This window comes from Artemia franciscana, chromosome 13 (genome assembly GCF_032884065.1).
Source record: "Artemia franciscana chromosome 13, ASM3288406v1, whole genome shotgun sequence".
In the NCBI taxonomy this organism is placed as follows: domain Eukaryota; kingdom Metazoa; phylum Arthropoda; class Branchiopoda; order Anostraca; family Artemiidae; genus Artemia; species Artemia franciscana.
Window position 1 is genome coordinate 34,405,366 of NC_088875.1, and position 17,655 is coordinate 34,423,020.

Below are 17,655 nucleotides of genomic sequence, written 5' to 3' on the forward strand. Positions count from 1 at the left end.
TGTCATAAATTTACTGGTGGCTCTACCCCCACAAGGAATTTGGCATTATCTACAGGATAAGTTGCACATGACAAAAACAATTTAGCCAAAATCCATTTTTTTTTTTTTTTTAATATCCAAGAATGACACTAATCCCCATATTGGCTAGTTTTTATATTGATTGGGCCCTAACAACATAATATTTGAAGAAAGCATAAAATCAAGAATGTAATGGTAGCCTATTACTATTTTTGATTTATAGTACTTCCTTCAGAAGAGCCACAACACTGTAATACATCCTGATTATTCATCAAAATACAAGTGGTATATGAGCTCATCTTAACTATGGAGCCTAGGAATTCAGAGGTGATTTTAAGCAATAATCTTGATGTAATCCATGGTAAATTATCCTCTAGATTTAGGATGATTTGTTAGATCACCTCGAAACCACAGCATAGATCCTAAATTTCCAAAAGTGCACTTTAAGGCCATTTTCATTATATCTAGCCTACTGATGATTGGTTAAACTTTTAAGTTGAAAAAAATCTCACTCTTTTGAACCTCTTCTTTTTCTCTCCAATTTTGGTATCTTTCAGCATATTCTTTGTTAATACAAAGTACTTGAGTATCATCTTCCCCATCAAATAAGTCAAGGTCCATGTTTCTCTTATTTTGTTTTTACGCCACACTTGAGACAAAATGGATACTTAAAATTTATATTCAAATCCTTAAGAGGTCCTTGTATAATGTTCCATAATATGTTTCCCAAGAAGTGTTTTCATAGAATTTATTCATCTCAAGGGAAACCTGCTAAAAACCCTTTAATCATATAAAAAGAAACAAGTTTTCTCAACTGAAACTAAGGAGCAACATTAAAGCCTAAAACGAACGAAAACTATTACGTATATGACGCGGGGGCTCCTCATCAATACCTTGCTCTTTACACCAAAGTTCGAATTTTGTCCAAATTCTTTTAAGAATGGCTCCTGGGTCATAAAAGCAATTTAATTAGAATAAATAGCTCTTTTACAAGTACTAAAAAAACTTTAGCGTAAAGAGAGAGGTATTGACGAGGGCAAACCTAATTGTATACGTAATAATTTTTGTCCGTTTTAAGTTTTAATATTATTCCCTACTTTCAGCTAAGAAAACTTATTTTTTATATTTAATTTCTGATCGTTTTTAAATATTGCTAGGACATATGGCTCCCCCTCCATGCAAGTTTCCCTTCCCCCTTGAAATTTTTTTCATGGAAAGATCCTCCCGTATAATCCCCCCGACCCCTACCCCCAGCAGAAAAATCCCCCTGAAACATGGGTATACTTACCAATAACCAGTGCATATGTAAATAACAGCAAAGTTCATAACTTGTAGCTCTTCCTCTGAGACTGTGGGGGGCTAAGTCATCTTCAAAGACATGGTTATTACATTTTTTTACTATGCTGAACAAAATGATTATCTCAAAACTTGATCGGTTGACTTTGGGAAAAATTAAGCTTGGAGTGGGGGGCTAACATGCCATCCAATTTTTTTGGTAATTTAAAAATGGCACTAGAATTTTGATTTTCGGTCAAATCAGTCCTCTCCCGATTTTCGGCATGATCGCTCCTAGGAAAAAAAAAAAAAATAATAAATAAAGACGCATCCGTGATCTTTCTTCCGGCAAAAATAGAAAATTTAACATTTTTGTACTTAGGAGCTTGAAACCTCTATAGTAGGGTTTTCTGGTAGGCCGAATCCGATGGAGTGATTTTTATTAGTATCAGTTGAAGTCTTGCGGGTTTTTCCTCCCTTTTTCAGAAATTGAGCACATTTTCTCAGGCTCTAAACTTTTGATGGGTACCATTAAATTTGATAAGTTTTGAATAAGCATCAGAATCTAATTCTTTTGATGTATCTATTGTTTTACCCAGACTCTGTTTCTTAAAGTTTCGATTACTATTGGGCCGCAATGCTCCTTACTAACAGCTTTTTACCACGAACTGTTTGATTTTCATATAATTCTTGAATATGAAAAATACTTAATTGACTAGAGGTCTATACCATTAACAAAAGGTAAATCAAAGATATTCAGCAAAGGTGACCAAATCTGCTTCCTAATCAGTAATCGACAGAAACAAATTTTCTGAACAGATATGGATATAAGAGGATAAGTATGCAAAAAGTCGACTCCATGAACTACCAAGTTATGGGTTAAACCGATAAAGAAACGAACTGTTTCTCATTTAGTTCTGATGTTGATTTAGTGCAAAATGAGCTAAATCTTGGTCTTGTGCAAAACTGAGGGACTCTATGAGAAGAGGAGCCAGATCCTGACTTTGCAAAAACAAGCTAAATGTTGAGATGATACAAAAACAATCCTAAGTCCAATCTTTAAACTGACTTGGCACAATAACTATGTATAAAACTCAGTGCTAATAAATCAAGTCCTAAACAACCAAGAAAGAAGATTTAGGTCCAAACAACGGATTTTCAATGACGCCAAGTGAGCTAACTTGGGACTCAATATTAAAGTAAAATTTGCCCTGATTCGATCCAAAGTGATCCAAAGTCTTGATTCAGTATAATAACAAGCTAAACCTTGCTTGAATAACAACCAAGCCAAGTTTTTGCTGCAGAATTTCATTGACTTCCTACTAGAACGAACCAAGTCATTATTCGGTGCAAGAACGAAACTCTTTTCAGATTTAGTGCTGAACGAGCAAAGTCCATATTTTGTGCAAGAAATGAGCTAGGTCCTGAATCAATGAGCTTTTGTAGTCTAACTTGGTACATTAACGAGGTTGGTCCTGATTAGTTGAAAAAAACGACATTTCCTTGCTCAGCACATAAGCGAGCTAAGTCCCAATAGGTGAAAAAAAGATGCTACTCTACTTCAAAGGAGCAGAAATTGTTGAGGCTGTGCCAAATTGATTGTCTGCTAAAACAATCTTAGTCTTGATTCTCTTCACAAGTGAGCTACTATAAGCTACTATAAGCTACTGTAAGCTACTCAATTTCAGCTGTGTGGTGCGAACAGGAAGTAAAGTCATGAGTGAATGTAAAAAGTACTGAACCCCACCTATGGGTCTTCTAAAACTGTAAACTTTTGCCAGCAAGAAAAGTACTCAACATCTACTTTGAACAGTGATTCAAACAAGAATTTTCAACCTGTATGATTAGGGGCACAAAATGGCTTATGTTTAAGGTTTAAATACCTCCACCCTCTGCTGCCAATTTCATAGCTGATGGATAGGCGGTTTTTTTTTATCTGGTCTGCTCGAAAAATATGAAAAGCTTCCTTCAAGGTAAGTGAAGCCTTAGGTGATAAATATGAAACTATATTTTGGAAAGATGGTCATAATTTGGCCTGGGGTTACAAAAAAATGAGCCGTTTTTTAGTCAGATTATAAGATAAAGTGGACTCTTGTCTTATAGGCTGTCAGAAAGGACTGTGTGAACTTGTTCTACCTAGCTGTTGCTTTTCCGAGCCATGTTTTAGCTCCCAATTGGGAAGATTCAATTGAAGCAGGCTAGCTATCAGGTACGAGTTGCAAATTGAAGTTAGACTATTATCTAAAAGTGCTAATATTTTGAAATAGTTCCCGGATCCTATTGCTTAAACATCTCCTCAAAATAATAAATTGAAACATTTAGATACCAAACTGTCCGTGGTAACGAACTGTAGTAAGGAGCGACCCGGCTCAATAGTAACCAAAACTCTAAAAAATGGAATTTTGATACCAATAGCTACATCAAAAGAATTGTAGTCTAATGGTGATTTTAAATATATATTATTAAACTTGATGATATTAATTATCAAGCTTAGTCTTACCCATCAAAAGTTACGATCCTGAGAAAATTTGCCTTGTTTTCTAGAAAATAGGGGGAAACACACCCTGAAAGTCATAGAATCTTAACGAAAATCACAGATTTTTCGATCTGAACATTGATAAAAATAGATATCTAAGAAAATTGTCTTTTAATGTTGATTCCGAATACATAAAATTTATTAGGTTTCATTTTACCCATCAAAAGCTACGAAATTTACCTGATTTTTGGAAAAAGGGGAGAAATACCCTCAAAAAGTCAAGCGATCTTAATGAAAATCCCTCCATCAGAACCAGCATACCTGAGAACCGTAGCGTAGAGGTTCCAAACTCCTATTTACAAGAATGTGGAATTTTGTATTTCGTGCCAGAAGATAGATCACAGATGCTTGTTAAATTATTTTTTTCCAGGATTAATTGTATTGAGCCAATGGTCCTAAGAGATCAGGAAAGGGCCAATTTGATCGGAAATCAAAAGTTCTAGTGCCATTTTTAATTGACACATTAATAAAGCAGGGCAACTAGCCCGCCCCCACGCCCCTTTTTCTCCGAAGACATCCGATCAAAATTTTGACATACCCATTTGATGCAGCATAGTTCAAAGGTACAATAATTATGGCCTTGGGAGTGATATAACTTCCCTTAGTCCCTGGGGTAAGGAGTGCATGTTGCACAAGTTCTCATTTTTCATATCTAGTATGTGTTATTATACGCGTGGAAGGAGTGGATTACCTGATTTGACATGAAAATGGTCAGAATTAAATGAAAAAAAAAGTTTTTTCAACTGAAAGTAAAGAGCAACATTAAAACCTAAACTGAACATAAATCATTTCTTATATTAGGAGGACTGTCCCTTTCTTGACCGTCACTCTTTAAGGTAAAGTTTGATTTTGTCGTCATAATTCTTTAAGGAAGACTGCTCAATTGTAAGGGCTGTTGAATTTGAACAAGACGTACTTTTAAATTACTTTAAGACTTTAGCATGAAGAGCGAGGATTACCAAATTCGTAAACCCCCCTTTTGTAAGAGATAGTTTCTGTTCGTTTTAAGTTTTAATGCTGCTCCTTACTTTCGGTTGAAAAAAATGTTTTACTATTTAATTGTAGAATAGACTTAAGCTGGTAAGTGTTCCCAATTTCGGGTGATATTTTAAAATTAAATACGATGAATTTAAATCCTAAATAAGTCGTTAATACCAATTTTAGGAAATAACTTAAAGCTAAACGTTAACTTTTTCCTAAGTATGTAACTAATATAAGTTTGAGGCCATATTTTAGAGCTAGAAATGATAGTTTTTATAGATTTAATTTAAAACCTTGGATAAAAGTTTCTATAAAATATTCTTGTTTCTATAACATTGCGATAATTGAGATACACCCTTTTGTTTTATGTTTTATGACTAGTTTCAGAAAACAAGCTCTGAAGCTCAAATTAGTTTGACCACTTCTAGTAGCTTACTAAATCATCATTCTTTCCAGCCAAGCCAATGTAGGAGATTTTATTTCAACCTGGAAAAAGCTGAGAACTTAGAGCATGACTGAAACACAGATGGACAAAATCAGTCCTTCTCAGTTCAGTATCTGAAATAGTATCAACTTACGAAAAGTGACAAATCGGTGTTATGGATAATGCTTCCTAGATTTACGTCCTTTTATGCTAATGATTAATTATCTAAGTAATGTAATTAAGGAATCTGCTGGGGTGAGTTTCCAATGGACTAACTAAGCTAATTATTCTTAACAATTAAAGAGAAAAGCTGAGTTACATTACATAAAAAATATTTTAGAATATGAATTGTTACAGATTGTTTTAAATTTTCTAGTGCTGGCATTGGCATACGTTGCCATCGCTTTCATTTTTATGGCTGTTATCGGTGTTACATATTATGCTTGCTTGATTTACTTTCTTCAGTGTCAATGATTAGTAATATAATTAAGGAATCTGTTAATTATTCCTAATTGTTCCTAATGAACTAATTTAATTATTCCTAATAATTAAAGAGAAAAGCGGAGTGACATTACATAAAAAATATTTTAGAATATGAATTGCTACAGATTGTTTTAAATTTTCTAGTGCTGGCATTGGCATACGTTGCCATCGCTTTCATTTTTATGGCTGTTATCGGTGTTACATATTATGCTTGCTTGATTTACGTTCTTCAGTGTCAATGATTAAATATCTGAGTAATATAATTAAGGAATCTGTTGGGGTAAGTTTCCAAAGGATGAACTAATTTAATTATTCCTAATAATTAAAGAGAAAAGCGGAGTGACATTACATAAAAAATATTTTAGAATATGAATTGCTACAGATTGTTTTAAATTTTCTAGTGCTGGCATTGGCACCCGTTGCCATCGCTTTCATTTTTATGGCTGTTATCGGTGTTACATATTATGCTTGCTTGATTTACGTTCTTCAGTGTCAATGATTAAATATCTGAGTAATATAATTAAGGAATCTGTTGGGGTAAGTTTCCAAAGGATGAACTAATTTAATTATTCCTAATAATTAAAGAGAAAAGCGGAGTGACATTACATAAAAAATATTTTAGAATATGAATTGTTACAGATTGTTTTAAATTTTCCAGTGCTGGCATTGGCACATGTTGCCATCGCTTTCATTTTTATGGCTGTTATCGGTGTTATATATTAAGCTTGCTTGATTTACGTCCTTCAATGTCAATGATTAAATATCTGAGTAATATAATTAAGGAATCTGCTGGGGTAAGTTTCCAAAGGATGAACTAATTTAATTATTCCTAATAATTAAAGAGAAAAGCGGACTCACATTACATAAAAAAATATTTTAGAATATGAATTGTTACAGATTGTTTTAAATTTTCTAGTGCTGGCATTGGCATCCGTTGCCATCGCTTTCATTTTTATGGCTGTTATCGGTGTTACATATTATGCTTGCTTGATTTACGTTCTTCAGTGTCAATGATTAAATATCTGAGTAATATAATTAAGGAATCTGTTGGGGTAAGTTTCCAAAGGATGAACTAATTTAATTATTCCTAATAATTAAAGAGAAAAGCGGAGTGACATTACATAAAAAATATTTTAGAATATGAATTGTTACAGATTGTTTTAAATTTTCCAGTGCTGGCATTGGCACATGTTGCCATCGCTTTCATTTTTATGGCTGTTATCGGTGTTATATATTAAGCTTGCTTGATTTACGTCCTTCAATGTCAATGATTAAATATCTGAGTAATATAATTAAGGAATCTGCTGGGGTAAGTTTCCAAAGGATGAACTAATTTAATTATTCCTAATAATTAAAGAGAAAAGCGGAGTGACATTACATAAAAAATATTTTAGAATATGAATTGTTACAGATTGTTTTAAATTTTCTAGTGCTGGCATTGGCACCCGTTGCCATCGCTTTCATTTTTATGGCTGTTATCGGTGTTACATATTATGCTTGCTTGATTTACGTTCTTCAGTGTCAATGATTAAATATCTGAGTAATATAATTAAGGAATCTGTTGGGGTAAGTTTCCAAAGGATGAACTAATTTAATTATTCCTAATAATTAAAGAGAAAAGCGGAGTGACATTACATAAAAAATATTTTAGAATATGAATTGTTACAGATTGTTTTAAATTTTCCAGTGCTGGCATTGGCATATGTTGCCATCGCTTTCATTTTTATGGCTGTTATCGGTGTTATATATTAAGCTTGCTTGATTTACGTCCTTCAATGTCAATGATTAAATATCTGATTAATATAATTAAGGAATCTGCTGGGGTAAGTTTCCAAAGGATGAACTAATTTAATTATTCCTAATAATTAAAGAGAAAAGCGGACTCACATTACATAAAAAAATATTTTGGAATATGATTTCTAATAGATTGTTTTAAATTTTCTGGTGCAAATTTACACATTCTTAATAATTAAAGGAAAAAGCTGAGCTACATTACATAAAAAAATTCGGAAGAGGATATCTTAGAGATTGTTTTAAATGTTCTAGTAGACGTTGCTTTCGATTTCCTTTTCTTTTTTTTACTAGAAACAGTAGATGTTTAATATAGATTATAAGAGCATCGTTAGATTCTAGAAACAAAAAATAGAAAGAAAGGAGGTGGAGCAGAACAAAATAAATTTTAAGTTTTTTTTTTAATAGATATTATGGTACAGCCATAGATAGACATTGCTATTGATTTCCTGTTTTATGCTAGAAACAATTAAATGTTTTATAGAAGTTTAAGAGGTCATTTGATCCTAAAAGTATAAAGAGAAAAGTGGAGGAGGAGGAGGAGAGAAACAGAAGGAAATGATTGTTTTAAAAGTTATGCTGCAGGCACGAACAGCCACTGCTTTCGGTTTCTTTTTTTTTAATATAAGAGGGTAAACGTTTTAATATATATTTTAAGGAATTTAAGGAATTGTGAGATTTTTTAAGCAAAAAGAGAAGGGGGGAAGGAGGAGAAGAAAAGGAGGAAATGATTGTTTCAAAGTTATGCTGCAGGCGTGAACAGCCATTGCTTTTGGTTTCTTTTCTTACTAGAAGAAGATAGATGTTTTAATATAGATTTTCAAATACTGTTAGATTTAGAAGCTAAAAAAAAGAAGGGGAGAAGACTATAGGAAAAAGAATGAAATGATTGCTTTAAATCTTATACTTTAGGCATGAAAAGACATTACTATGTTTTTTTTCGTCTTTTTTTTACTAGAAAAAAGTAGATGTTTAATATAGGTTTTAAGAGGTGGTTAAATTTCAGAAGTAGAAAAAGTGCGGGGAAGGAGGAGGGGAGCAACAAAAGGAATTGACGTTTAGTAAGTAAAGTAGTTATTATTCGTGGTGGTTGATTATCTAGGGGAGGATTACATCTTAAAGAACATTTTAGGCTCACTTAATCCTAAAATATAACCTTAAAAATCAATCAGTTTGTGTTCAACCATGAATGGCTTGTGTAGTAGGCTTCTGGGTGATTCACGAACAAAGGTGATTCACGAATTTAAGTAATTTATTCAAAAAAAAAGCCATTCAATCTAACAGAATCGTATGGCTCAAAGCAAATTTTTCTTTTAAACTTCCTAATCACACTGTGTTGTTTCCAGTCGATTTTTTCTTTACGGGGGGGGGGAGAGGGAGAGGAATATTTTTGCATTGAAGCAGAATAAAAAAGGTGGAGGATGAGTTGCATGGGGGTTCAGTTAAACGGGGTTGAGCTAAACGAGGGTTCAGTTAAACGGAGATTTAGTTGCAAAAGAGCAGTTGAGTGGGGGTTAAGTTGCACGAGGGATCAGTTGCACGGGTTCAGTTACATGTGCTCAATGAAGGGAGGGCTCAGTTCTATGGGGGTTGAGTTGAACGAGGGTGACGTTACATGGGTTCGGTTGCACTGGGTTCAGTTAGGTGAGGTCTCAGCTGTAATGAAACCCTTAAAATTTAGGAAAAATCAGCAATTCAATTTTAAATAAAAAAAAATACTTCATAGGCAGTTAAGCAGTTGCATGGGCTCAGTTGCATGGAGTTCAGTTATGCGACAGCTCAGTCGTAATGGAACGCTCAATGTTTAGGAAAAAATCAGCAATTGAATTCAAAATAAAAAAAAAATTCCACAAGCAGTTATGCAGTTTTTGGTAGCAGTCGGCACCAATTAAAAAGAAAAAAGAAAAAAAGAGGGCGAAAAACACAAAAAAATAAGGTGTAAACATATGGCAGCAAACACCAGGTACGGATTTCTATCGAAGGTGTCTTTATATTTTTAAAAACAATTTGCTAATGTTAATTTTTTTTTTGACACGAAAAACATTGTCAAACTTAACTAATTAGATTGGCTTATTTATTTTCCTTGCTCAACACAGCAACATGATTTTGCAACATGATTGATGATTTTGAAACAATAAAAAAATAAAAGCTTATAAAACTGTAGAGTTCAGGTAAGAGAAGACCGAAGCCTGGCCCAGAAGAGATAAAAAGTTTTAATGACCTTAGTACTTTAGAGACAATGTTTTGAAGGTCAAATGATGCGGTCTAGCAGTTTTGGCTTTCCCAAACTTGATGAATAACTGTGTCGGAATTCGGTTTATTGAACATAAAATGTGAAATATCACCAACTTTCTTTCAATAAAAGAATTCTGTGGAAAACTCGCTTTTGATGTGTCTTATGACAGATTTCTTACAAAGGCTGCTACAATGTACACAAAAGTTTCAGAAAGGTACTGAAACTATAATATAAGGGCATCAAAAGGAAAAATTAGATTTCTTTCATGTCTAAGATATGTGATTTTAATGTAATAGAATTACAGATTGAACAAAAATATTAGAAGATTGGTTTTCCTGATTCAATCGGAGTCAAGTTTATATATATATATATATATATATATATATATATATATATATATATATATATATATATATATATATATATATATATATATATATATATATATATATATATATATATATATATATATATATATATATATATATATATATATATATATTTGTTTCTAATACGGTACAGATAGTCTTCACATTGTAAACTTAAGGTCTCCAAGTGTGAAACTGAGAATTTCACAGAAGAATTCAAGGTAAATAAGAAGGCAACTAAACAAGATATTACTGGGTCCATTCCTACAGGAATCTGCAAGGTTCTTTGATTATATTTTATGTTTTCTGGTTACTTGAACACACTTTGTCTTTTCTTGTTATGATGAATGAATCCCTCTCCAAAACAGATTCGTCTGTATCTGTTTTTAACCAAGCTGAAGGTTTCAAACTCAATGTTTGAACATAAGCAGAGCTATGCTATTAAGTTTAGTGACTAAAAGTTTGATAAACTTAGTCCTCTTGTTTGAAACAATCTTTAAATTATTTTTCGCCTTTCGCATGCTGTTCCTCGTGATTTAATGTTTTTTTTTTTTAATTTTTTTTATGTATCTATTCAGTTAAACTATTAAGCTCAGTTAAAATCAGTTGCTTTGTTTCGTTTGTTCATGCATTTTATTTTTGTACTTTTCATACTCCTCTACTTTGACCTTTGGTCAATTTTGGAACTTTGACCAATTTTTGATCTTTTGAGCCTGTGGGGGTTCATTTGGCCTCAAATGGCATCGGAACAAAATTTTAAGACAGTTACTATAGATTCGGAAAGGTACTGAAACTATAATATAAGGGTATTAAAAGGAAAAATTAGATTTCTTTAATGTATAAAATAAATGATTTTAGAGCAATAGAATTACAGATCATTGAACAAAAATATTAGAAGATTGGTTTTACTGGATCAATCGGAGTCAAATATATTTATTGTTTTTGTTTCTAATACGGTACAGTTCGTCTTCACATTGTAAACTTTAAAGCTCCAAGTATGAAACCGAGAATTTCACAGAAGAATTTAAGGTAAGTAAGAAGGCAACTACCCGAAGTATTACTGGGTCCACTCCTACACGAATCTGCAAGGTTCTTTGATAATACTTTTATGTCTTCTCGTTACTTGAACACACTTTGTCTTTTCTTGTTTCGATGAATTAATCCCTGTCCCAAACCGATTCATTTGTATCTGCTTCTAACCAAGCTGAAGGTTTTAAACTCAATATTTGAACATACGCAGAGCTATGCTATTAAGTTTAGTGACTAAAAGTTCGATAAAGCTGGTCTTCTTATTTGAAGCAATCTCCAAATTGATTTTTATCCTTTCACATCCTGTTTCTCATGATTTTATTTTTTATTTATTTTTTTCATGTTTTTTCAGTCAAACTATTAAGCTCAGTTAAAATAAGTTGCTTTGTTTCTTTTGTTGATGCATTTCATTTTTGTACTTTATATAGGCTACTCTTCAATTTTGACCTTTTGGCCAATTTTGAAATTTTGGCCAATTTTTGACCTTTTGTACCTGTGGGGTTCATTTGGCCTCAACGGGCATCGGAACGGACTTTTAAAACAACTATTTGATCAAATTGGTCAAAAATGTTTTAAGAATGTAGTTGCACAGGCAGCAAAATACAACCTCAAAGGCAAGGGCACCAAATTATGCAAACATTCCATTTAAAGCAGAGGCTCAATTGACAAACTTTAGTATAAAGGTGTTGAAATTAAAAAAAAAATGCAATAGTTTTTAGTCTGTATAATTGGATAGGCCTAAATTGTACACTAGTCTAAGCGACTTTTCAACCTCATATATAATGAAATTAATGAGCCTGGCAGATTCTGTCGTCCCGAAACAAAATCGTTCACAGGTGCCTGCTCAAAGACATGGTATGCATTGTTGCTACGTTCAAACTAGAAAGACCTATTCCCAATTTCTACAATTGACCTATGTTTAAACCTTCTTCTTTTGCTTTTTAAATGTATGATTAGTATTCCCAAGGATTCTTTGGTTTCTTTATCGTGAAATAAACTCTGCAGCCTGACTTGGAGGATTGCTTGGAAAAAAGTTCTAAGCATTAGTTACGATTGTACGAGGGATAATAGAGGGCATGGCGATGACTGTGAACGAGCCCTTGATTTAGGTTTGCAAGGCAATGATAATACAGGTGGAAAGGGAAAGACCTTTAGGGCAAAATCTTTAGCTGTTTTAAGAAGAAATTTTGTCACTTTTTTTCTAACTTACTCAGAGTATATAATTTTAGCATGTCCTTAGTAAAGCAGATCCATAACTTTAGTCAACATACACAATAAAATCAGTAAATTTACTTTGTTTCTTATGTGATATACAGGCTTATCGAGGAGAAACACATATAAACTGCAAATTTATAAAATTACTAATTTCACAGCCTATTACTAGGTGAATTGGTAATTTTGTAATTCGGCAAATGCTTGAAAAATCGGTAAATTTATAACAGACTATTTTTTAATACAGTACAAATTAAAAATGAAGAACTAGATATAATTGGTGAGCTTACAGCTAATTATCCTGTAAATTTAGTAGTGTTTAGTAAAATTATTAAATCTACAGTCAATTATTTTAATATAGCACTATTTTTAAGTGAAACCTGGGAAAAGTGATAATTAATAATGTTGTATATTTTTTTTTTTAACAAATATTACAATTTACTTTTTTAAAAATTAACCAAAGGACCCACATCTACACTAAGACTAAGCTGATTTGCTGTAATTACGTCCACTTTTACCGTATTTTGGAAAAAATACTAAATGATTTTTGAAATGTATAAGAAGGAGAATAGTTTTGTTGGTTCTATCTCTACCACCGAGAAGCAGGAAGGGTGTGTGAAAGCACAGGATGGTTGGCTTCCAGCCCCTCATTGCACTTCGTGGCTAAAGGGCCATGAAATGGAGATCATCACCGCCGGTTTGGACCTTAAGGTCCAAACCGGCGGTGATGATCTCCGTTTCATGGCCCTTCAGCCACGAAGTGCAATGAGGGGCTGGAAGCCAACCATCCTGTGCTTTCACACACCCTTCCTGCTTCTCGGTGGTAGAGATAGAACCAACAAAACTATTCTCCTTCTTATACATTTCAAAAATCATTTAGTATTTTTTCCAAAATACGGTAAAAGTGGACGTAATTACAGCAAATCAGCTTAGTCTTAGTGTAGATGTGGGTCCTTTGGTTAATTTTTAAAAAGTAGATTGTAATATTTGTTAAAAAAAAAATCTACAACATTATTAATTATCACTTTCCCAGGTTTCACTTAAAAATAGTGCTATATTAAAATAATTGACTGTAGATTTAATAATTTTACTAAACACTACTAAATTTACAGGATAATTAGCTGTAAGCTCACCAATTATATCTAGTTCTTCATTTTTAATTTGTACTGTATTAAAAAATAGTCTGTTATAAATTTACCGATTTTTCAAGCATTTGCCGAATTACAAAATTACCAATTCACCTAGTAATAGGCTGTGAAATTAGTAATTTTACAAATTTGCAGTTTATATGTGTTTCTCCTCGATAAGCCTGTATATCACATAAGAAACAAAGTAAATTTACTGATTTTATTGTGTATGTTGACTAAAGTTATGGATCTGCTTTACTAAGGACATGCTAAAATTATATACTCTGAGTAAGTTAGAAAAAAAGTGACAAAATTTCTTCTTAAAACAGCTAAAGATTTTGCCCTAAAGGTCTTTCCCTTTCCACCTGTATTATCATTGCCTTGCAAACCTAAATCAAGGGCTCGTTCACAGTCATCGCCATGCCCTCTATTATCCCTCGTACAATCGTAACTAATGCTTAGAACTTTTTTCCAAGCAATCCTCCAAGTCAGGCTGCAGAGTTTATTTCACGATAAAGAAACCAAAGAATCCTTGGGAATACTAATCATACATTTAAAAAGCAAAAGAAGAAGGTTTAAACATAGGTCAATTGTAAAAATTGGGAATAGGTCTTTCTAGTTTGACCGTAGCAACAATGCATACCATGTCTTTGAGCAGGCACCTGTGAACGATTTTGTTTCGGGACGACAGAATCTGCCAGGCTCATTAATTTCATTATATATGAGGTTGAAAAGTCGCTTAGACTAGTGTACAATTTAGGCCTATCCAATTATACAGACTAAAAACTATTGCATTTTTTTTTTAATTTCAACACCTTTATACTAAAGTTTGTCAATTGAGCCTCTGCTTTAAATGGAATGTTTGCATAATTTGCTGCCCTTGCCTTTGAGGTTGTATTTTGCTGCCTGTGCAACTACATTCTTAAAACATTTTTGACCAATTTGATCAAATAGTTGTTTTAAAAGTCCGTTCCGATGCTCGTTGAGGCCAAATGAACCCCACAGGTACAAAAGGTCAAAAATTGGCCAAAATTTCAAAATTGGCCAAAAGGTCAAAATTGAAGAGTAGCCTATATAAAGTACAAAAATGAAATGCATCAACAAAAGAAACAAAGCAACTTATTTTAACTGAGCTTAATAGTTTGACTGAAAAAACATGAAAAAAATAAATAAAAAATAAAATCATGAGAAACAGGATGTGAAAGGATAAAAATCAATTTGGAGATTGCTTCAAATAAGAAGACCAGCTTTATCGAACTTTTAGTCACTAAACTTAATAGCATAGCTCTGCTTATGTTCAAATATTGAGTTTAAAACCTTCAGCTTGGTTAGAAGCAGATACAAATGAATCGGTTTGGGACAGGGATTAATTCATCGAAACAAGAAAAGACAAAGTGTGTTCAAGTAACGAGAAGACATAAAAGTATTATCAAAGAACCTTGCAGATTCGTGTAGGAGTGGACCCAGTAATACTTCGGGTAGTTGCCTTCTTACTTACCTTAAATTCTTCTGTGAAATTCTCGGTTTCATACTTGGAGCCCTAAAGTTTACAATGTGAAGACGAACTGTACCGTATTAGAAACAAAAACAATAAATATATTTGACTCCGATTGATCCAGTAAAACCAATCTTCTAATATTTTTGTTCAATGATCTGTAATTCTATTGCTCTAAAATCATTTATTTTATACATTAAAGAAATCTAATTTTTCCTTTTAATACCCTTATATTGTAGTTTCAGTACCTTTCCGAATCTATAGTAACTGTCTTAAAATTTTGTTCCGATGCCATTTGAGGCCAAATGAACCCCCACAGGCTCAAAAGATTAAAAATTGGTCAAAGTTCCAAAATTGACCAAAGGTCAAAGTAGAGGAGTATGAAAAGTACAAAAATAAAATGCATAAACAAACGAAACAAAGCAACTGATTTTAACTGAGCTTAATAGTTTAACTGAATAGATACGTAAAAAAAAATTAAAAAAAAAAACATTAAATCACGAGGAACAGCATGCGAAAGGCGAAAAATAATTTAAAGATTGTTTCAAACAAGAGGACTAAGTTTATCAAACTTTTAGTCACTAAACTTAATAGCATAGCTCTGCTTATGTTCAAACATTGAGTTTGAAACCTTCAGCTTGGTTAAAAACAGATACAGACGAATCTGTTTTGGAGAGGGATTCATTCATCATAACAAGAAAAGACAAAGTGTGTTCAAGTAACCAGAAAACATAAAATATAATCAAAGAACCTTGCAGATTCCTGTAGGAATGGACCCAGTAATATCTTGTTTAGTTGCCTTCTTATTTACCTTGAATTCTTCTGTGAAATTCTCAGTTTCACACTTGGAGACCTTAAGTTTACAATGTGAAGACTATCTGTACTGTATTAGAAACAAATATATATATATATATATATATATATATATATATATATATATATATATATATATATAAAACTTGACTCCGATTGAATCAGGAAAACCAATCTTCTAATATTTTTGTTCAATCTGTAATTCTATTACATTAAAATCACATATCTTAGACATGAAAGAAATCTAATTTTTCCTTTTGATGCCCTTATATTATAGTTTCAGTGCCTTTCTGAAACTTTTGTGTACATTGTAGCAGCCTTTGTAAGAAATCTGTCATAAGACACATCAAAAGCGACTTTTCCACAGAATTCTTTTATTGAAAGAAAGTTGGTGATATTTCACATTTTATGTTCAATAAACCGAATTCCGACACAGTTATTCATCAAGTTTGGGAAAGCCAAAACTGCTAGACCGCATCATTTGACCTTCAAAACATTGTCTCTAAAGTACTAAGGTCATTAAAACTTTTTATCCCTTCTGGGCCAGGCTTCGGTCTTCTCTTACCTGAACTCTACGGTTTTATAAGCTTTTATTTTTTTATTGTTTCAAAATCATCAATCATGTTGCAAAATCATGTTGCTGTGTTGAGCAAGGAAAATAAATAAGCCAATCTAATTAGTTAAGTTTGACAATGTTTTTCGTGTCAAAAAAAAATTAACATTAGCAAATTGTTTTTAAAAATATAAAGACACCTTCGATAGAAATCCGTACCTGGTGTTTGCTGCCATATGTTTATACCTTATCTTTTTTGTGTTTTTCGCCCTCTTTTTTTCTTTTTTCTTTTTAATTGGTGCCCACTGCTACCAAAAACTGCATAACTGCATGTGGAATTTTTTTTTTATTTTGAATTCAATTGCTGATTTTTTCCTAAACATTGAGCGTTCCATTACGACTGAGCTGTCGCATAACTGAACTCCATGCAACTGAGCCCATGCAACTGCTTAACTGCCTATGAAGTATTTTTTTTATTTAAAATTGAATTGCTGATTTTTCCTAAATTTTAAGGGTTCCATTACAGCTGAGACCTCACCTAACTGAACCCAGTGCAACCGAACCCATGTAACGTCACCCTCGTTCAACTCAACCCCCATAGAACTGAGCCCTCCCTTCATTGAGCACATGTAACTGAACCCGTGCAACTGATCCCTCGTGCAACTTAACCCCCATTCAACTGCTCTTTTGCAACTAAATCTCCGTTTAACTGAACCCTCGTTTAGCTCAACCCCGTTTAACTGAACCCCCATGCAACTCATTGTCCACCTTTTTTATTCTGCTTCAATGCAAAAATATTCCTCTCCCTCTCCCCCCCCCCCGTAAAGAAAAAATCGACTGGAAACAACACAGTGTGATTAGGAAGTTTAAAGGAAAAATTTGCTTTGAGCCATACGATTCTGTTAGATTGAATGGCTTTTTTTTTTAATAAATTACTTAAATTCGTGAATCACCTTTGTTCGTGAATCACCCAGAAGCCTACTACACAAGCCATTCATGGTTGAACACAAACTGATTGATTTTTAAGGTTATATTTTAGGATTAAGTGAGCCTAAAATGTTCTTTAAGATGTAATCCTCCCCTAGATAATCAACCACCACGAATAATAACTACTTTACTTACTAAACGTCAATTCCTTTTGTTGCTCCCCTCCTCCTTCCCCGCACTTTTTCTACTTCTGAAATTTAACCACCTCTTAAAACCTATATTAAACATCTACTTTTTTCTAGTAAAAAAAAGACGAAAAAAAACATAGTAATGTCTTTTCATGCCTAAAGTATAAGATTTAAAGCAATCATTTCATTCTTTTTCCTA

At 32.8% G+C, this 17,655-nt stretch overlaps 2 protein-coding genes across 2 annotated transcripts in view; one reads left to right on the forward strand and one right to left on the reverse strand.

The window, feature by feature from the left end:
* Positions 1-838, reverse strand: part of LOC136034852 (protein KRI1 homolog) — a 180,631-nt gene extending 179,793 nt beyond the window's left edge. The window contains exon 1 of the mRNA XM_065716319.1: positions 531-838. Within this exon, the coding sequence (XP_065572391.1) occupies positions 531-639 (109 nt within the window). The 5' untranslated portion in view covers positions 640-838. The remainder of the gene's footprint in view (positions 1-530) is intronic.
* Positions 839-7,528: 6,690 nt separating this feature from the next.
* LOC136034853 (zwei Ig domain protein zig-8-like) overlaps positions 7,529-17,655 on the forward strand; it is a 167,487-nt gene continuing 157,360 nt past the window's right edge. Inside the window, exon 1 of the mRNA XM_065716320.1 lies at positions 7,529-7,540. The gene's annotated coding sequence lies outside the window, so the exon portion shown is untranslated. The remainder of the gene's footprint in view (positions 7,541-17,655) is intronic.